The sequence below is a fragment of the Excalfactoria chinensis genome, chromosome 23 (genome assembly GCF_039878825.1).
Source record: "Excalfactoria chinensis isolate bCotChi1 chromosome 23, bCotChi1.hap2, whole genome shotgun sequence".
NCBI classification, from domain to species: domain Eukaryota; kingdom Metazoa; phylum Chordata; class Aves; order Galliformes; family Phasianidae; genus Excalfactoria; species Excalfactoria chinensis.
Window position 1 is genome coordinate 633,281 of NC_092847.1, and position 21,603 is coordinate 654,883.

The 21,603-nt window shown below is 52.6% G+C and overlaps 1 protein-coding gene and 1 long non-coding RNA gene across 2 annotated transcripts; both read left to right on the plus strand.

Moving 5' to 3' along the window:
* The first annotated feature begins 1,042 nt into the window (after nucleotides 1–1,042).
* On the plus strand, nucleotides 1,043–17,854 carry ADORA1 (adenosine A1 receptor). The gene is made up of 3 exons (XM_072355966.1): nucleotides 1,043–1,200; nucleotides 1,513–1,887; nucleotides 16,782–17,854. Exons 2-3 carry the CDS (start codon nucleotides 1,547–1,549, stop codon nucleotides 17,413–17,415), a joined length of 975 nt encoding a protein of 324 aa, XP_072212067.1. The 5' UTR covers nucleotides 1,043–1,200; nucleotides 1,513–1,546; the 3' UTR covers nucleotides 17,416–17,854.
* A 2,073-nt stretch (nucleotides 17,855–19,927) lies between these two features.
* Nucleotides 19,928–21,566, plus strand: LOC140262055 (uncharacterized). Its single transcript, XR_011905802.1, has 3 exons — nucleotides 19,928–20,071; nucleotides 20,329–20,517; nucleotides 21,437–21,566. It is a non-coding gene; the product is annotated as an uncharacterized lncRNA (long non-coding RNA).
* Nucleotides 21,567–21,603: the final 37 nt, after the last annotated feature.

Consider the following 21,603-nt stretch of genomic DNA (forward strand, 5'->3'; position numbering starts at 1 on the left):
CCAACCCAGCGCCCACTGCTCAGCTGATGGTGGCACTGGGAATGGGATGTCACTGCTGATGTCCCCATCCCTGCCTTGGGGTGTGCAGGTTTGGATGGAGAAGGTGTCAAGGGACAGACTCAGGCGGTAGGACACCTCTCACTGCATAGAGCAGAGCAGGGAAGGGGACAAATCCAGTCCCACTCCCACCAGAGGAGAGAGAAAGGATGCGGAGGGGTTCCAACAGGGCTGGGGAGTGTCCCCTTGTCCCAACCCTGAGGTCACAGCTGCTCCCAGGTCTGTAGAGCTCAGATAAACCCATCCCATCCCAGGGAGATGTGCAGGGTGAGCCCTGGGGGTGCCTGGCTCCCACTACAGGGTGTGGAAACCACCCATGGGTGCTGCATGCTCATAGTGGCCAGGGCTGAGGGCTTGGCTGCGGTGCATTGGGCTCACCAGTGTGAGCACCGCTTCCCAGCCCAGGGCAGAATTGTGGGGTTTGACCATTTTACCCCAAACTTCTCCCACACTATTAACCAGCACCTGAAGCAGCCACAGCCCCAGCATGGGGAGACCATTCCTCCACACACTTTGTCGCAGATAGAAATGAGCTCTCTCCTCTTCCCCAGCCGTCCCCGCTGCTCGGCATGGGATGCAGCACCGGCACCCACAGCGCTGCTCCGAGGGGTCAGCCCCACCTCATCCCGGCACTGATTTTTGGGAGGCCGCCCGAACCTTGAGCATCGCCGGTTCCACTCCTCCGGCGGGTCCCGGCCCGGGGCTGAGCACCGAGCTGCGACTGCTCCATGCCCGGTACCGGGTGCTCCGCGTTCGCTCCGTGCTCTCCTTCCTCTCAGCTCCAGACCCTACAACGGGGCTTTGAAGCCGGTTTTGGAGCTGAAAACGAAACGTGAGGCTTTTGGAGCCCGGGGTTGGCTGCGGAGTGAGCAATTCCAACCGGCACCGCCCGTTTCGCCCCCGCTCGGCTGCGCAGCCCCAAATCGGGTCGGTCGCTCTTTAAAGGGCCGCGGGAGCGCCGCACCATGTGATGCTCCGTCCTCGGCTGTCTGCGGGAGCTGCGCGGTGCTGGGCACTGTGGCCGGGCGGAGCTCTCCCGCAGCCGTCCCGCAGCCGTCCCGCAGCATGCCCCCCGCTCTGCCCGCCGGCTGAACGCTTCGGACTCGGGGACACAGCCAGCACAACCTCCTGGAGCCGGACAAGGTGAGGCGTCCTTCGGAGCTACGGACAGCAGAACGGCGGCTCACGACCCCCCCCTTCCAACTCTCCTCCTCCTGTCCCCCCCGCTCCCCCCACCCCGGCGCGGTGGGACGCGGAGCTCAGCTCCCCGCGGCTCATTGCGATGGACGGACGCGCTGCGGGGGGACGGGGCAGGACGAGGTCCGGGGGGGGGCAGGCACAGGCAGTGGGATATTTTTTTCCCACCTTCCCCCCCCCCCCCCCCCGCCCAGGTTCCGTCCCGGCTCCATCTCGGCTCGCAGTGCAGTTTGTGACCGCCTCCCTCTGCGTTTGCAGGTAACGGAGGGAGCGCAGAGGGGAGCGCAGCATCATGGCACAGACCGTGTCGGCTTTCCAGGCTGCCTACATCTCTATTGAAGTGCTGATCGCCTTGGTGTCGGTGCCGGGGAATATCTTGGTCATCTGGGCTGTGAAGGTGAACCAGGCGCTGCGGGATGCCACTTTCTGCTTCATCGTCTCACTGGCGGTGGCCGATGTGGCTGTGGGGGCTCTGGTCATCCCTTTAGCCATCATCATCAATATCGGACCACAAACGGAGTTCTACAGCTGCCTCATGATGGCGTGTCCCGTCCTTATCCTCACTGAAAGCTCCATCCTGGCACTCCTGGCCATCGCCGTGGATCGGTACCTGCGGGTGAAGATCCCAGTCAGGTAGGACGATGTGCTGGGAGAGGGTCTGGGGTGGGCACTGGGGGTGTTCAGAGGGAGCAGAGATGTCCCACACTCTTTGAGAACAGTAGCAGGAAGGTTTGTCTGCAGCAGGAATCAGGGAGGGCTGGGCCAGGGGGGTCCCACAGCCTCTGGATGCTTTGCTCGGGGGGATCACTGTGCTCCACTCTGTGTCTGGAAGGAGACAACAGCTCTGTCTTCAACCCAGGATTCCCATGGTGAAGGTGGAGGACACTGACAACCTCAGGGTCCTGTGGGTAGGGATTGCACAGAGTAAAAACACAGTCCCTGTGCGCTCCCCCCACCACCACCACCACACATGGTTTCTCAGGCAGCTCCTCGTTGTGCACTTTGTATTATTATTATTCATTTCCAAGCCCCATCCTCCATCCCTACAGCACTGCTGAGCCCTCCGTGCCTTCTCACTGCTTTCAGTGTCTTTTTGGTTCTTCTGCATCCTCTGTGTGCTGGGGACAGGTTCAGCTGTGGGAGGACTGCGGGTCTATACTTAGCAGCTCCACTGAGCTCGTGTCTCTGCAAATGCAGCCTCTCCCCTCCCTCAATCCCTCTGAGAATCAGTTGAGCTTTTGAGGGCAATTTTTGCCCCTCCACCCTGAAATCATTAAGTTAAGAGCTTTCTGTGCTGTGTGTAGTTTGCATGGGGTTTTTCTCGTGCAAGGTGAACTTGGTCCATCCTGATCTGTGCACAGTGAGATTTTGCTCTGCCTGTTCAGACCTTCTTTTGTATTGAATAACTTTGCACTCAGTGGTGCCAACCTTCCCACTCTGTTGTCCTCCTCCATCCAAGATTTCCAGCAGCTGGCAGCGACTGTAGGTGATTTTGTGCCCTAGGCACATCAGAGATCACAGATGGTAGAAAATATCACTGAAGAATATATTCCTGAATCTAAAAAGCTCCAGATTTTCCCCAACTTGTTATTGGATGCTAACAATAATAACAATAAAATGATACTGAAACGTTTTTCTGGTGCTGATGTGCCCTCTCAGCCTTTGCATTTGAGGCTATGTGGCCACATCCCATGGATGGGACTGATAGGGGAAGCTGGACCAAGGGGACTCTTTGGTGAAGGGTATCCCATGTCTGCATGCACTTTACAGAGGTGGCAGCAGCAAAGAGGAGGTTCTGTGCAGCCCCAACAGTTCAGTCACTGCTCCAGGGTGCCCTGCAGGTCCTGTGTTTGTGATCTCTGATGGGATGCATGAGCGTTTCCATGCCCATGCCATGTGCTGGCTACATGGTAGCTGAAAGCAATGGGGCTATTGGCTGGGAGCAGTTGACTGAAGGAGAGGCAAATCCAGGAGCATCAGTTAGATGGAGCAGAAGGTACCACACCCCCCAAAGGGAGCTGCTCCAAACAGCTGGAAGCCACCTAAAATAGGCTCAGTGCCTTTGTGCTGGAGGAAAAGCTCCCATCTCCCCCTCGTATCCTTCCTCCCCGCCCAGCAGCACCCCCGCATTCTGTCTCCTCTCACTGGGCTCAGCGGGGTCCCCCCAGCCCAGACCCCACTTCCCCCTCCCTGATGTGCTTAGGGAAGATGAAACGAGTTCAAAGAGAGGGGAAGGAGCCAGGCAGGAACTGGCCCCCGGCATCCCCGTGGCGGGATGCAGGATGCAGGAGGGACGGTGCTGGAGGGATGTTTTCATGTAGATGCAGTTCCTATAGCATAGGAACCGCAGCCCCCTTGACCAGGGATGCTGAATGCAGGGACAAATCCTGACCCCATCTTTGGGCTTCCTTAGGATTTCTCCCCCTTAGTCTGCTTTGAAATAGATGCTAGGAGAAGAAAACCAGGGGAAATCTGCTGGAAATCTTGTACATGAGGGATCCTCCCCTTCTTACCCAGACCCTGACACTGGGTTGGTGGGTGCCCCCCAGCCCAGCCCACCACAACCCATAGCACCCCCAAGAGCAGCTCACCAGGCCAAGCTGCATTTCTGAAAGTTCTGAGCACATGTTTGATGCTGCAGAGATGTGGAAATTAGATCAAACTGGGCTGGAAATTGCACAGTAATGGGAGGCAGGAGCAGAGAGGGGAGGCTGAGACACAGCATGGGTGAAGAAGGGTCTGTAGGTGGCTCTGGAGACAGTGCTGGTACTCTGTGCTGTTCCAGCAATGCCCTGAGCCTTAGGAGATCTAATAGCATGGGAACATCCCTCAGCCCTGGACCACAGATCCCATCAGTGAGGAGGATTGCAGGTAACCTCCTGGATGGAGGCAGCAATACAACACTTTCTCAACTTGGCTCTACACTTTCTGGGCTCCTGCTGGGATTTCAGTGCTCTTTCCCCTTCTCTCTGGGCCTGCCAAGAGCCACAGGCCTGGGGCCAGCTGGGGTTGGGTCATGGGAAGGCTCATCGCCCTCAGCCAGCTGGGGCACAGGACTGAGGTTCCCTCCACTGAGGTTTCAAGGGGGGATTTGGCAGGATGGTTGGGGGCACCTCATTGCTGTAGGGGCAAGGGGGTCACTGGGACAGCACCCTGCTTTGGCCTAAATTCTCAGGAATAGGAGAACAAAAGCACCTAAAGGGTATGGAAAGAATTTCCAGTGCTCCCAACAGCGAGTGTTGGGAAACCTCCATGGATATTTAGGCTCTGAAAGGCAACAGTACAGACAGGATGGAGAAAGAGGTGTGGGATGCAGTTGGGATGTAAGGTGGCCCCAATCCCCCACAGCTCCTGGTCCTCTGGAGATGATCCCCATGGAAAGAGGGAAGCATTAAACCTCAGAAGCAAGATTTGGGGCTGTCCAAAGGATTTTGATCCAGAACAAAAGGTTGAAATGAAGAAAATGAAGTGCATGCTGCATCTGAAGGCAATTTGTTACCGAGGTGATGTGACCCACAGGGAAATGTCCCCAGGGAGGCAAGGGTGACCGGAGATGGCTCCCAGCAGCCTGGACAACACAGTGAATGATGTGTGAGGGCAATGGTGAGTGATCCTGTCTGTCCAACCAAGTGAATAAACAAAGCCACGGTTTGTCTGAGGCTTATTTTTACATTTGGAGGACAGGTTTCAAAGCATTCAGGCGACTCAGTGAGAGCTGGGGGAGCTTTGGGGAGCTCACATTCACAGGAGCTCACTGAGGCATCTTTCACCTCTGTTAGCTGACAGAAAGATGCTGTCCAGCCTTACCAAGCAGGCTGCATTTCTAAGGAATCCTGTTTTCCTAAACCAGAGGAGTTTGGAGGACCAGCAGCTCCTCTTGCTCAGAGCACTTTTGTTCTGCCCTTGCTGCTTTCCACTGGGTTTGTTTATAGGAGATGAGGGTGACCCACAGGGAGCAGGTAGATGGGAACCAAGAGTGAAGAGGAATGGCCAGAGATCACAGCCTGGAAGGGTTTGCTGGAGAACTGAGGCTGTTTCCAAGCTGTATTTACCAGCACTCGTTGATCAGCTCAGCACATGGATGTTAAATCTCAGTGTTTCACATCATGTTCTGCTCAGAACCAGAAGCCTGATCCCAGTGCCACCAAAATGATCAGAGCCCTGGAAACAGGCAGGGATTTACCATCGGGTTGTATCAGTCTTAGGTCCTGCAAACACCCGATGGAGCCACTTTTCAGCTTGACTCTGTGATCCACAGAGCAACGTTCAGCCAAGTGCATGTTAAGTCACAGACTGGGGCTCTTCCCTTGGTGATGGGATGTCTGGATTAGACTCTCTGGGAGCGCACAGCTGCTGCAGCAGCACCATGAGACGTCTGCCGGCAGCCAGAAAATCAGGTCACTGAAAAAGCTACAGCTGCTGCAGTGCTGGCTGGAGGGGAGCGACCTGGGTTAGGAGCAGTGTTCCCATATCCTTGGCTTATGGGTTTGTGGGTGTCCTCTCCCTGGGAGGTGGCAAAGGTCAAAGTGTGGGATGCTCCGTACTTGGCAGCGCAGAAGGAAAGGGGGAAATGCTCTGGATTTTTCTGAATTTAGGGGCTATTCCCCCAATTTTTGGACTAAGAAGGCAAGAGGAGATGTGTGGCTGTTGGAGTGTTGCTCCCTGTGTCCACACACTGGGTCTCCATCTCATCCCAGCCTCCCAGCAGGGCCAGATACATCCCATGTGCTGGGTCAGCTGCCGGGAGATTGTTCCCCCCTGACCCCATTTGCTGGAGCCAACATCTGTCCCCTGGGCAGTGCTTCCATCTGCCTGCTGGGAGATGAATGATAACCAGCTCCTGGCTGGTGTTTTCCTCCTATGCTCCAAAATCATGGTCTGGGAAGTTTTTCCTTGGGACTTTTTTTAATGAATGCTAATAATAATTGTGAGGTAAAGACATTGGTACTTGATAATGCCTTACCAATAAATGTGAGGGCAGGTTCCCTGGAAGGGCTATAGTACACTTGCAGCTAGGGAAACTAAGGGAGAGTGCAGTGCCAGGACTTGCTTAGTAGAGGAGTAGTGAAGTGAAATAGGGGTTACCCATGGTCCTACTGGTCTGAAGAGTTTGAAGTCAGGTACCAAAGGTTCATTCAGGTGTTTCCAAAGATGCTGGGTTGGTGGAGGTGATGCCAATGCACACGGGGGTCTGATACTTTCCAAGGACCCCATAAAGGCAGTAAAAATAGTTTAACATGATACAGGAGGTTCTGCCAAAGCTGCTGATTCAGCCTGCCTGGTCCCTGCCAGCCCAGCCTGGCCCTGCAGGCAGTGTGTCAGGAGTGAGTCAGGAGCAGCTCACCCCAGTGTGTGCCATCAGTGCAGCCAGTTGGAGCTGGAGCCACCTCTGGGCACTTTGCTGGGTTGTTCTGAGTCTTCCTTCACCCTTGAGATGGAAGAAGTTGACTGCAGCAGTGAGAGGTATCGTTGTCACTCCGTCTTTATAGAAAGGCCAGCTTGACTCTGATGACCAGAAAGGGATTTTGGCCACGAGTTTGGTGGAGACAACTGGAACAGAGCCTACCAGCCTGCTTTCAGTGCCTGGTCTGACAGAGACCCACAGACCAATGGCCACAGTTTGCAATTAGTGAGGCCAGAGCCAACCATCCCTTCTGTCCAGAACACCCCAAAGCAGAGTGCACCCAAACACAGGGAGCTATTGGGCATGAGGAAGTGTAATGAGGGGATGGAGTAGCCAATGTGTCCTGTATCCATGCTGAAATCAGCCTGGCAGTGGGAGAACAACCCATCCTGAGAGGTCACGGCCTTGGCATGGAGACAGGACTTGGGGAGAGTGATTGGAGATGGAGGGAGTCGAGGAAGTCAGAAAGTTGGAGCTGTGATGGGTCCAACATTCTGGTGTGGAAGAGGAGGTGGGAAGGTCTTCAAAGTACAGCAAAGACTGGGGAAAAAAAAGGAGGAGGATGTGTGGAGGAGGTAACCTGGTGAAGTGACCTGGGAGATGAGTTTCTTTGTGACACACACGGGAGTCATTTTAGATTGGAACAAAACCAATGGGCTGGAAGAAAAACTCTGACTGGAAGAAGGTCAAGGGAAAACCTGAAGGATTCTGCCCAAGGGATGCAAGGGAAGACCAGACAGGGAGCAGGGGGTGGTGGTGCCTGCACAAAGTGGGATATGGAGGAGATGCAAGGGAGAGACATCAGCCAGGTGGGATGGAGGTGGCTTGCGTGGCTTAACCCCTTGGGGATAACACCACCCTCAGTGCCTGAATGGAGAATTTCCTGCCTGCAAGAGTCAGAAACCAGCTGTCCCTGGAGCTGGCTGAGCTCCTGGCAGGGAGATGCCATTGCTGGCAGCATGGATGCCCAGCTGTTGGGACAGACATGCTGCTCTCACGTGGCATGCCCAGCCACAAGAAAGAGCAATTGATGATCTCCAAGATGTGCACAAAACAGCCCCAGAGCCAGCAAGGAACCCTGCAGAATAGCAATAAGCTAATCAGCTCCTGCTGCACCAACACCCAGCCCTGCTCAGCCTGCCCAGGCACGTAGCTAGCTGACTTCCCGACAGTCAGATCTGGGGGTTAAAGAGACGTCACTGGTGATGCCATCAGCAGGTGTGAAATAATCCCACGGAGATGGTCTCCTCCTCAGTTGCTTGTGGGCTTAAAAACATATGGTTGATAGGGTGAGAACTGAGGAGGAAAGGGACATTTTTGGTGATGGAGGGCAGAGCAGCATCAAGTGCTGGGAGGTTTGGTGGTGTCTGGGTTTGTCTTTTGCTGCACAGAGCCCCGTGGGACCCAGCAGTTCTTCTGTGCCCTGCCCTTTCCCTTGCTGCCTTTTCCATCCCTCCCCACCTCATCCCATCCCTGCCTCATTCCTGCCTGGGCTCTGCCCCCAGTGCCAAGCTGGGTGTTGCTTCCAGAACTTCTGGTTGGTTTGGTAGGAATTTTGCTCTTAATTAAAAACTACTCCCAAAAAGGAAGGGGATTTGCCCTCAAGCCTCCTCCTTTTGCCTTCCTCGCCTGCCTCATTCTTTGCTGCCTCGGAGACTGCACAAGGTGCCCACGGGCAAAGCACCTGGGTAGCAGTGATGCCTGGGCAGGGAACACAGCAGCAGGGAGGTGACATCCCCTGGTCCACCTCCCTGGTGACACTCATAGAAGGAGGGCTGTGCTGAGCACAGTGGGGCACCACCTTCCCTAGGCTATTCCTATCCTTTCACCCAGAGCCTGGGATGTTTTTTCTTGGCCACTTTCAAAGGAGAGAAGTGCCAGCTCCTGGCACCAGGGATGCGTTCTCATTCAGCTCAGTTCATCTTGCTTTGCTTGGCACAGCAGAGCCCCCCTCTGCAACTCAGCTTCCCCATCTGCTCACATAGGGAATGGTGCTACAAACTCTCCGAAAGCACCAAGAAACTCTGCCTCAGACACAGCCATAATTAGCACAGGCTCTCAGATTGTGTTATTCCTCTTTCTTCTTTGCACTGGTATCAACACTCCTTGAATTAAACCCTGCGATGCGAAGCTACAACGCATTTATTTCAGCTCGAGTGGCTCTGTTTGCCTGTGACACTGCACAGCCGAGAGCTGATGGCACAGCCTGCATCCAGATGGACAAGCACCGCCGTGCAGAACCAGGATAAACTGAATGGAGATCAGCACCCACTCCTGTGATGCTCATAGATGCTCTGTGCCCACAGGGCCATCCCCAGCCCTGACTGCAGCCACAGCAAAACATCTCCATCTCCAGCAGTGTGGGGACCCTCTTGTATGTCCCTTGTGCCCCAAGAAAGGGGATGGTGGAGCCCTTGGAGGCTCCATGGGGACCGGTATGGTCCTCATGCATGGGGAAGACTGGCTGCTGCCTGGCCAATGAGTCCTCCTTGCCCATGCCTTGCTGCAACCAGGCTGCATCTGCCCATTGCTCCCTGCTTGGATTTAATTGCCATGGTAATTAGGGAGATGAATAGGGTGTAATTTATTGCTGCAGCTCCTGCTCTCGGGTCTCAGCTCTTTCTCTGCCATCTTGGTGCAAACACCGAGCTGGTTCCTTCCAGGCTGCAAGGTCAATCAGTTTCCTTCCAAGGGAATAAATCATCATTTAAACTTGAGGGAGGAAACAGGAATTAAATAATAAACTTCAGGTCTGCTTTGCAGTTGCACTTATTTGTTTTCTTGGTGAAAGATCAATTCTCTGCGGTGAGGGAACATTTGATTGCAGTGCTAACTGGAGCCTTCACTTCCAATTTGGCGCTGCATTTGGCTGACTGAGATATATAGGTCTGCACTGGACAGGTTCATCTGTACGTAAATAACTTTATGACTAAACACAGACGTATTCTGTTCCTCACTTCTGCTCCCCTGATGGTGCAGAGTTGAGTAAACACGGGTTTTGCTCATGATTTGTGGCAAGCTGTGGTTGGGCAAAAGTGGAAGTGCAAAATGGCATCTCCAAAGGCAGGTTTCATTCATTGAAAGCACATAATAGACAGCTCATTAGCAAAAGAAGAAATAAATCTGCCTGCTTTCTGCATCTGAAATTGAGCTTTAAAGCAGGGAAAAACTGCCCTGTGCAGAAGATGCTGGATGGGTTGTTTTGGGTTACTGTGTCCTCTGAGGTTGAGGAGCAGTAGATCTCATCAGCTCTCCTAATTCTCATTTAGAGGTTGGGTGGGGAAAACAACCTCCCCTGTCTGCTGAGCCTCCAGCCAATGTTTCAGCCTTGGAGGTATCAGTCTTGGAACTGGATGAAGTGTATGAACAGAAATGTTCCCTTTGCAGCCACAGATTGTACCATGAAGATCCCGAACAGCAATAACAAATCACAGCCTGAGAAACCCGAGTGGGGTTGTTAACTACAAAGCAGGAGTCGGGTCAGCAAGCAGAACTGCAGAACCAAGAAATTAAAAGAGAGCTGATACCAATCTCCTGTTCCATCTGTAATTGAGGATATCTCGTCTTCTGAAGTGTCCTTCTGCAGCTGAGAGATAAAGACCCACCTCAGCTTTGCCTCACAGCTGGACTAATGCCTCCCCGCCAGGAGATGCTATCGCAGCTTTCCTGCCTCCTGCTCACCCTGCCCCGTGCAGATGAACCAACTGAACATCTTGAGACCCCTCTTATATCCTATATCTTATATCCCCGTCCTGCTTCTTCCTTTTAATAGCTCTTGGTATTTTTCAGCCTTTCCCACTTGGATGCCAATGTACCCTTTGGTTTAGGAGCATTGGCAGTGGGTGATGCTGTGGGTCAGGGTTTGAGCTGGGGAGGCTCTGGGAGCCCAATCACACCAAGCATTCTGTATTTCCCAGAGCCCACGTTTGACAGAATTACCACTTTTAATGGGTTCTGGAGTTGTCTTATTTCTTCTTTCCCCCCCTTCCTCCCTCTCCCTTCTTCACAGTCCTCATTTCAAAGGAGCTTTTTAGGATCAAGAAAAAAATTATGTATGCAAAGAAAAACACAAGTGCAATCCAAACCTTCAATTGAAAAGCCACTGCTTTTATCTTGGATTTACACTGAAAAGAGCCAAAGCTGCCTTTTATCCCTTCTTTCCCGTGTTACATGAGTGCTCCAACTCTTCTATGAATCACAAAATCATTAAGGTCAGAAAAGACCACTAAGATCACCAAGTCCAACCATCCACCCATGCCCACCATCGCCTACAAAGCACAGAGATGCAGAGATCAGTTCCAAACTCCAGGCTGGGTAATGAGCACCCAGCTAATTGCCACAGCAGGGGCAGGGTTGGTGCATGAAAGCCCTCGTGGTGGTTTGGATCCATGGGGCAATGGTGTGGCATGGTGAGGGGAAGGACCTGGGTTCATGTCCCCATGTAAGGAGCACTGACTGCATGCTATGGGTTTGGAGCAACTCCTCCTGCGATGTTCTTGTCTTCTGTTGGAGGTGCAGCTCTCCATGTGTGATGGGGACCCAGACCTCTTCCCCTCTCCAAAAAGACACATTGAATATCTCTTTTTGACAACAAAACTGTTCAGATGCTAAAAGCACCCAATGACTTTACTGCATGTGGGTAGAGCTGAAAGCAAGTCCATCGTGCCCATCACGCTGTGCCTTGTCTGATGGAACCATCCCTTCTAATTCAACCCCTTCTCCTAGGGACTGGGTTGTTCCTCTGTGCCCTGTTTCCCAAAGTCTTGATAAAACAGAAGATTTTCAGCTTCTCTCTTTCAAAAAGCACTTCTCATACTTTGCATTGCAGAGGAACACTAAAATAATTCTACCGCCTGGAAGTAACAGCCAAAAGACAAGAACATCACATATTTTTCTTTCCCCCAGTTCTGGGATCCTGCAGCTCATCTCATGGTTTTGAAGCTGTTGCCAACAGTGTTAAATCATTTCCCTCCCATTTATCTCTGGGTCCTGGAAGGTGAAGCCAGTGATCAAGGGAAAACCAAGAGAGCCACAACCACACAAGGTGGAGCTGGGAGGGTCCTGGCCATGGCATTGGGTGGTCTTGTGGCTCCTCTTGGGGAGGGTTTAAATCATTCCCATCAGGCATCCCCAGGCTCCGAGGGGTTGAGCACCAGGTGAGTTGTCCTCACTGAGAATTGCTGCTTATACAGTGAGAACACTTGAATGCATCAGGATCCAACCACAGGCTGTAAACCAAACCCAGTGTGATAGCCAGATTAACTCTATGTGTATAAAGGATTTGCATTTGCTGCATGGATGGAGGATGCTATTGCAAGATGTGAGAGCAATTGCTATTCTCACTGCACTGCAGCAGATGACACATGTTCCTTTGCCTTCCTTGGACAACAGCAACATTTCCCCATGCCTGGTATGAAGAAGGTGTGTGAGATCCCCATGCTTTCCATCTTCCTCCCGTGATCTCCAGCCCGCAGTGGTTTTGCTTCCCCCTTGCAGCTCCTCATCCCAATATGAATCATCTGCATCAACCCATGGTAGAGGCACCACAGAGGTTGCTTGTATCCTTCCTCTGGTCTGAGCGCAGCTGGCAAGGGATCTTCAAGAACCCCTGTAGTTACTGGAAGCCTGTGGTTTGTTCCCAAGATGGGCTGTGATTCATTTCCAGAGCCCAGGGAGTTTAGTGGCACAGACATCCCGAGCAAAGCAGAAAGCCAGCCAGCAGCTCCACTGGGACCAGCAGCACGGGGCTGAGACTGCTTGGCAATGAACTCGCCCAGGGCAGCGTGATGATGTGACTGCTCCTAGCATCCCGAAGATACAGTAACACAAGTCTTTCTGGCTCAGGTGGTGAAGGTTGAACCCAATCTGTTAGCTGGAACCTGAAAAGTGGCAGGTTTAGACCCAAAAGCCATGCAGTCAGTGCGTGTGTGGGTTCTGGAACATTATCCCCCAGCAACTTCACAGTGCAGCCCTGCTGAAGGTGCCAAGCTCAAGGTGGGATGATGCTCAGTGGATTGCTTCCACTGGGGCTGATGGCATAAGGATGAGTGAAAATCCCTGATGTACCCTCAGGTTATCAATCTCCTCCCTTTGAAGTATGTGGAGGAGCAGACAGTCATTGAGACCTCTATTTAGCCACCAGCTTTGGCTAATGTTGGATGACATCTATCCCTCCCAAGGCCGCCATTCACCCCCCAGCTGTCACCAACCTTCACTTCTTCCCAAGTGGAAAACCAGAACTGATGCCATCAGGAGAGCAATAGGCTGAAATGACCCCTCTGCCCACGAGGTGTCTTCTCACGTCACCTCTACGGCTGTGTCATTGCCACCTGTCACCTCCATCCCAGCTGTGAGAACTGCAGGGATGACTCAGGAGGGTGTGAAACACCTTTATGGTGGGAAGAAGAGCCATCACCCAGCAGCACCAGCCATGTCTGCAGACAAGGTGAGCTCTGCTGTTGGCTTGCTGCAGTCTTTGGATGGGTGTTGGGAGCATGAAGGGCTGAGAGGTGGCTGTATGACCCCAAAGAGCCACTAAACTCCCAGCCATCACAAAGGAGGGATGCATACAGATGGGAGCACACAATGCATGTCCAGCCCTGAGCTGAGTTAGCTCCCTGAAGGACCTGCAGGCTGCTTTGCATTTCTCAGCTTCATGTTTCTTAGCCTCGCATCTCTGAGCAGCTTCAAACATCAAAATCTTCCCACCCAGAGGCCTCCAGGACACTGAGATCTGAAGCAGATACAGCAGGGAAAAAGGAGCAGAAACCAAACTCCCCTGAGGTCGAGGAGGTTTTATCTAGAGATTTTCAATTAGATCAGGACATGCTCTGCCTGCTCTCCTCTGCTGCGCTCAGAGTGCAGATGATCTTCATGTCAGTTTGGTCTCCTTCCCTCCTACCTCATTGGCCCCAGCTTCATTTTGTTAGTGATGGTCTGCCTTCATTAGTGAATTAATTCCCCAGGAACTGCTCTGCAGTGAGCCCTAGCAGAGGGAGGACCAGCATCTCAGTGCTGGCTGGACAACTGCACATGTTTTATGGACACAAGAAATACTGAGAAATACTTAGAACAAAAAAAATATCATATGCTACAAACCAGGCCTGGAATCACTGAAGGTTTTTCAACCAAGTCAAGAGAATATGATCCCTGAGTGCTATATGTGGATCAAGCTGTGAGTTGCAGATCTCTGGCTCTGTCAAGATGTGGCAGAAGGTGAATTGAATCTGGAAATGACAAAGAAATGGAAGAGGTGGCAGATAACATCTCAGGGTGAGGGTCAGGGGGGGCACTCCACAATTTCCTAAGGAAGGGGGACCCCAGCATCTCTCCCAGTACATCATACCTGGCTTGAGAAGCCCCACTCCTTTCCCCAGGCCTTGGAAGGGTGTCCAGGAGGGTTTGGGATGATGCCCATCTCCATGGGGAAGGTGACAGCACAGAACCCTTCAGGAAGGGATGAGAAGTGGAAAACTGACTATTATGGTCAGGCTCGAAACCCTACAGATGAAGGAAACAAACCCAAACGATGTGATGACGGAGGTGACTATTATCTTGGATAGTTTTGTGGCAGCTGTTAATAAAAATAATAGCAGCAATAAATTTGTAATGACGGTAGCAATCAATCCAGTGATAACAATCATAATATAATTATTTATTAATTGTGAGCCATTATCAGCACTTCCTAGTGCTTCTGCCTCCCAGACCCATCCCAAATTCTCTCTCTGTCTCATTAATATAAAATGAGACAAATGAGAAAGATGTTTTCTTGATGGGGTGATCAAAGCAGAGACATGGGAACAGCAAAGACTCTTTTCTGGCCACCCCCACCAAACACTGTGCCATGGGGTCGAGCAATAGGCAGGATCTTGCATTTCAATAGGGTTTGCAGCCTTCAGAGCAGCAGAGCCCCATGGCCAGACCCTGTGGGGTGTACAAAGGAGGAACTTGGAGTCTTGTTGTGGCTTTATCATTCCTTGTGTGGGGCTGGTGGGGGAGGGTGGGCACCTCGTGCCATAGGGATGGATGTCACTGTGCTGGGGTTGTGGCTGGAAGGAACAAAGTCAACAAAAGCCCCGGTTCCAAAAATTGCTGGTTTCTGTGAGTTTGCTGGTTTGGGTTTTAGTCCCAGCTCTTGTGACCACGATGACATTGGCACATGTGGAAGGGGATCAACCAGAGAGGTTTTGCTTTCAATGGTCAGGGTTATGCAGTGAGGAGCAACGGATGTGAGGCACGGCACAGAGATGGATGTGCAGCAATGAGCAGGAAGGGATGTGCATTAAGGAGGGCTGAGTGTACAGCAAGGATGGATGTGCAGTGAGAAGGATGGAAGGGCGTGCATAGAAAAGGGACGGATGTGCATTAAGGACAGATGGATGTACAGTGGGTTTGGATGGATGTGCAGTGAGATGGAAGGAGGGCTGTGCTCTGATGGGGGGAAGCAGCCATCAGCCTGTGGGGTGGTTGCTCTGCTGCGTGTGTGTTACACCCTCTGCACCAAACAGACTCGTGCACGACCTTTGCAGCTGTCCTGATAGCCATCTGCAGCAGCACACCCTGTTCTGGAGCAGTGTGGGGCCAGGACTGTTGGTGCTGGCCCCCAGCAACCGTTCTCCATCCCCTCCACTGTGGCTACAGGCATGAAACCTGCATCCTCTGCTTCAGCCCATGGCTAAAAATGGGGTCTCAGTGCTCCCTCTGTCCCCTGTGCTTCCCAAATCCAGGCAATGGAAGGGAATAATACCTTGTGCTCCATGCCCTGGTGCCTGGACCTGCTGCAGGGTGGGGAGCTCCCCAGACTGCAGAAAAAAATAGCAGAAAACCCTCAAAATCCCCCAGATTTGGGGCTTCCCTGGGGGCCTGTCACCCACCACTCCCATCCCACAGGGCTGACTTTCTCCCACCACCCTTAGGCTCCCTGGTGCCCCAGGTCTCCCTGCCCCATGGCTTTCTCAGGGTCTCCTGCCCTCTCTCCTCCCATCAAGGAATAAATCAATCACCCTCTGGATCTCAGAGGAAACAGCATCCTGCCTTGCCACCTCCTTCTCACGGGATCTGCCTGGAAATGGTTTCCCAGACCAGAGGGGGCTCATTCAGGAAAGCCATCAGTCATGGGCAGCTGTGGACCTTCTGAGCTCCTGGGGATGGATATTCCCCCTCTATCCTCCACCCCTCTGTGTTCCCATACTGCCATTGAGATGGGTCTGGAGAAGGGACCTTTGAGGGGGAAGGAAGGGGTTTGAGTTCTTGGCAGGGAGACAAGCAGCAGGGAGCTCATAGCAGCAAGGAGGGTCCCTGTGTTTCCCAGCCATCTCCATGACCAAGATAACACTGGCACCACAGCAAAACCCAGCAGACAGACAGAAAAATATCCCACATTCAATCCTCTTCAGTGGAAGGCAGTAACACTTGGGCTGTGAATCTGCTGGCCTCCAAGGAGATGCTTTCATCTGAGGGCCAGGGGGAAAAATCAACCTAGCAAGCTTTCTTCCCACTTGGAGAGCTCTGGGGAGCCAGAACCATGTTGGTGGGGAGAACACAGAGCCCAGCCAGCCTCCTCCATCCATCCCTTGGCACCAGCCTGTTAGGAATAAGGGTTTTGTCAATGGGGAGGGTACATTATGAAATGTAACATGCTGTGCCCAGAGGACCATTAGCACCATTGGATGCTTCCTCCACCCAGCAGTCTCTGGGGAAGTTTTTGTCAGCGATTTCCTCCCCGGCTCAGGGGGAATTGGCTGAGGCTGGGTCCCAACAGGGCTGGAGCAAGGAGACAGCGTGTGGTTACTAATGCACCTCCTGGCTTCTCACCAATGCCAAAAGCTCTGGGATCACCTCCAGGAGGTCTCTGCCCATCCCTTGGGATGGAGAAGGTGATGGGAGTCACTGTCCCTGGAGGTGTTCAGAACAGTGGAGATGTGGCACTGAGGGACATGGGCACAGTGGGGATGGGTTGGGGTTGAACTGGGTGATCTTAGAGGTCTTTTTCAACCTTAATGTTTCTATGGAGTGAGCAGCATCTCAGAACAGACACTACCACCCGAGGTGCAAAAGTCTGAACCCCCAGGCAAAACCTCCAACTCAGGTTTCATTTTCCCTGTGGTTATTGTCTCTTGCCCAGGTACAAGAGCGTGGTGACACCCCGGCGAGCAGCAGTGGCCATCGCTTGCTGTTGGATCGTCTCCTTTCTGGTAGGACTCACCCCAATGTTCGGTTGGAATAACCTGAACAAGATGCTGGGCACTCGGGATCTGAACGCCAGCCACTCAGAGTTTGTCATCAAGTGCCAGTTTGAGACGGTCATCAGCATGGAGTACATGGTGTACTTCAACTTCTTCGTCTGGGTCCTGCCTCCCCTGCTGCTGATGCTGTTCATCTACCTGGAAGTCTTCAATCTCATCCGCAGGCAGCTCAACAAGAAGGTCTCCTCCAGCTCCAACGACCCCCAGAAGTATTATGGGAAGGAGCTGAAGATCGCTAAGTCCCTCGCTCTGGTTCTCTTTCTCTTTGCTCTCAGCTGGCTCCCTCTGCACATCCTCAACTGCATCACCTTGTTCTGCCCATCCTGCAAGACACCTCACATCCTCACCTACATCGCCATCTTCCTCACCCACGGCAACTCAGCCATGAACCCTATTGTATATGCCTTCAGGATCAAGAAGTTCCGGACAGCCTTCCTGCAGATCTGGAACCAGTACTTCTGCTGCAAAACCAACAAAAACAGCAGCAGCACCACAGCTGAGATGGTCAACTAGGAGCTGAGAGATCAGGAAAGGGGGGGAATGAGGACCCAGGTTGGCCATTCCTCATACAACCTGAACAGCCCAGCCCCTGAGCTGCCCCAGGGGGTTATTTATTCACAAGCATCGTACTGTTTTGATATTGTAGCCTGCACTGTTCCTTTCTTTTTATTTTTATATATATATATATATATTTGTTGTTGTTATCGTTCTTGTTTTATTATTTTTAAGTGTTGCCAAGTATTTAAGGAGATGTTGTACAGATAAAGATGCGGTTTATCTTAATGCAAATAAAGTAAAATGGTAATAAACACCCAGGAGGTCCTCCACCGCTGATGGGTTCCAATGGCTCCTTGGAGCTGGTTGTGGTTTTGGGCACCCCTCACTCTGCCCTTTGTGCAAAGCAGGATCACATCTCCTCCATAGAATTATAAAGGCTGGAGAAGACCACTGCGATCCCTCCAGCCTCTGTTTGTCTCATTTCTTTCCAGCATTGTTCCCTATTCCCTCCCCACACGGTCAGACTCTTTTAACCCAAGTTGTGTAGGGAATGCAGACACCTCCATCACCCAGGGGAGCAGAAGACCCTGCACCCATCTGGGGCGAGTTGGGGGCACCGTGTCAGGGCTGACACTGCCATGTGTCCATCTCAGGTTTGGTCATGGGCAGGGGGTTTGCTGGTCCCATTGGTGGTGGGGGTGGATGGGGATGAGCTGTCCTCTCCAACCAGCTCTGCAGTCCATACAGCAGCACTGCCAGACTCAGCTTTGTGACAGGATTTCTTCCAGTGGTGGGAAGAGTTAATTAGAGTTAATTAGAATTCCTTTCTTATCAGTGTCCCTTATACATTGGACTCCCTTTGGAAGCACGTTTCCTATGGCTCTTTCCCAGCCCTGGGAGGGTTGTGCCCCCCAGACGTCACCCACTGCAAAATGACTGCAGTGAGTTCCCGCAGGGGCTGGGAGGAAAAGGGCATGGACAGATGAGATTTATGGGTGGCTCTTTAGCTGGCTATGGAGCACAACCACATGCACATGGGTCCACCATTGACCCACCCCTGCACACAGCCTTGCTCTGGTAGAGAGATGTAGCAACATACATTTTTCTGAGAGGAAGAGGAGGACAGCAAGGGAGTGTGGGAGAAAGGATGGGAAGGGATGAAGGGCTCTATCCCATGTATTTTTCTGGAGTCTCAATACATTCAGGCTGGCTGTGAGCCCTGCAGGCTCAGACCACAGTAGGTAAACTGGGTAAAGAACAGAAGAGGGAACCAGATCCTTGCCTTGGGTCTCAACTCTGTGGAGGAGCCCCAGCTGCCCCCCATCCTCCTCCAAGATGTGGAACCCCAAACCCCTTAGGAGTAGTGCCCATGGATGCTGCAGCCCAAGGGCAATGCAGACAGGACCCCCAGCCCCCTGCCCACAGCCCCTTTACTGCAGCTTGGCTGCAGATTAGGGCTGCTGTTTACTGACTACAGGTCAGATTCCCACTTGTGTCATATTTCTGCAAGAGATTGCTTTCCTGGAAATGATGCCTTTGCCTGATCCCTGCTAAGGTGCCCAGAAACCCAACAACTGGGATGTTCATAAATTAAAAGGCACTTGGATGATTGCTTTCAGTAAAAAAATATATATCCAGCAGATTTTTCCACTTGTGTGCCCTCTGGACCTTTCCCAGGAGGGCTCACTATGATTGGATGCTGTTACCCTCCCTGGTTCCCTGGGGGGTTACAAACACACTCATTGCCCTGCAGGGCTGTAGTAACAGTCAGAAAAGGGGCACAGTGTGCAGCACTGCAGCAGCTGAGTGATGCCTCTTCTCTTCAACAGGGCTCCAACCCCTCCGCTAACACAGCCTGTTCCCAGCACCTCTTTCACCTGTCAGTGCCACATCCTGAGATGACGACACTGTGAGAGGGCAGAACATCCACATCATCAGTGCCCAATGCCCTGTGGGACTGCTTGGTCCACTGCCCAGATAGCTGGACCACAACCTGCACCCCAGTGGCATCACTCACCCCAGCCACCTCCATGAGCCAGCCTGACCCTTGGCTGGGATAAAAATTAATCCAACGATGCCCTCTGATGGTTGAAAGCGTGGTATGGTGTGAGGAGTGCCATGATGAGCCCCCAGGCTTCTATCTGGGCACTGGGGGACCTCAGATGGGAACAGAGGAGGGTCCCCACTGCAGGGCTGTTGCAGCAGGGCTGGCTGCTTTAGCCATAGGTTTGCAGTGCCGTGGCTCACCAGGATGTCAGTCTGTGGGTCTGGCCCCATGACCCCTCCTTGCCCCATGTGCCTGTTTCATCAACCCCAGAGGGCTGTGCTGATGGCAGAGTGCTCTGTGCTGCTGACCCCTGCTTAGCAACACATTTGCTCACCCTGATGGATCTGTCTGGGTTCTCTGTTAATTACCAACATCTGACCTGAGCTGTCTCACAGATGGAAGTAATGAGGCTGCCTTCCTGCACATGAACTACGTGTAGCTAATGGGCTGATTCCTCCTCTGTATAGTGCATGGGCAAAGCCTGTCTGTGTTTTGGTGAGAGGGTAATGGTGTGTGGCTGAATCATGGCAGCTCTGACGAGGATGAAGAAATCACACTTGGATGAAGATATGTCAACATGACTGTATTGTGATGCTACTATTTTTCTTTTTCATTCTTCAGCAGGTAACCCTTCCTCTTTCTTCCTCCTTTGTGGTTTGGTTCTGTTTTACCATCTTCGTGTTTTACAAAGCTGGTACTTCCTTTCCAAACTCAAAAGCTGTCTCCTCCACCCATGGGTGTGTGGAATGCTATAGCATCCCTACAGCTCCCTCCACCCCAATGCCTCCTTCCCCACCCCCCCACCCCCACCCCCACCCCCATTGCAGGACACAGTGATTGCTGAGAACCAAAGCTCAGAAGAGCTTGTTTTATTGTCACAGATAAAAACACACCTAGAGAGGGCCATGCCATGGCCAGGACAACACGCAGGACCCAGAGGCACTGCTGAGGAGGGGGCAGGCCTGCAGGCAGTGGAGGTTGTGGCTGGGAGCATCACCATGTGCTGTGCTGCTGCAGCATCCACCTGGGTGAAGGAACAGGATCTGAGTCCTGCAAGCTGCTGGTCCAGGGTGAGAGGGGAAACCACATCCCAGCTGTGGCCCCAAGGGAAGATAAGCCCAGACAACTTCTTTCACTATCTTCTGCCCCATAAGGTTCAGCTGCAGCCCTTCAGTTCTACTTCTCTGTCTCCCATGCCTTTATACCCTATAGGGCACCCTATATGTGTATTCAGCCCCATATCCCCAAGCCCTGACTGTTCATGTGTCTCCCCATTTGTGTCCTCTTTTCTCTTGGCCCATTTACAGCCTTCCCTCCTCCCAGTAAAGGGGCAGGTTTCTCTCATCTCTGCCCACCAGCACATCTCCAGCCCTGGGAGGAGGCAGCTCCCAAGCAGGGCTCCATCAGCAGCTGACAAAGGCCAGTCCAGGATACCCAGCTTGCCCCATTCCCAAAGGATCCACCCTCATTCCCTTCCTCAGCCCCAACCCAGACCTACCTCGCTCTTCATCTCAGCCTCCAACCCGTCATCACTTGGGCACTGTAAGAGAACATAGCAGTCTGTAAAGCCCCTGAAATCACCTCACTCCCCTGTGATATCTGTGTGTGCATCAGGGCATGACAAATTCTCCCTATGTGCTCACACCTATGCACAGCATCCCTGTGCAATGCTCCAAGAGCTGACACATGCACTGCCTTCTCCCAGACAGTTTGTCTCCATGACCCCATGTTCCAGCCTAGGCAATGGTCAGGTGTTCTGTGAGGACAAGCTCGTCATCAAAGGCTGGGCTCTCTGCTGAGGCAGGGAAATGGGAGCTGGCAAGTCCGGGTAGGATCTGAGACATAAATCATGGCACCCCAGGTGCAAGTGAAGTGGTTTTGGCACTTGTGGCTTGGGGGTGACTTAGGACACAGGTGATGGTGGATGCAGTGAGGAGCAAACGGCCATTTATAGCTTCTACCAACACCTCTGTTCCTTTGCATCTACAGGCTCTGGTTTCCTGCCCACTTTTTGACCATGAATGAAAAGCAAGGGATGCTGCAAGACTGTAAACCCAAGAAGCCCAAAGCTCCAGCTCCAGAGGGTGACCCAAAGCCCTTCAGCTCCTCCTCCACCAAAACCCAACAGAAAAGAGGCACGAACTGCACCACCGTGA

Coding starts and splice junctions, on each gene's coding strand:
- ADORA1 (XM_072355966.1), top strand. CDS start 1,547: ATGGCACAGACCGTGTCGGCTTTCCAGGCTGCCTACATCTCTATTGAA. Junction 1,888..16,781: donor CGGGTGAAGATCCCAGTCAG/GTAGGACGATGT, acceptor TCTCTTGCCCAG/GTACAAGAGCGTGGTGACAC.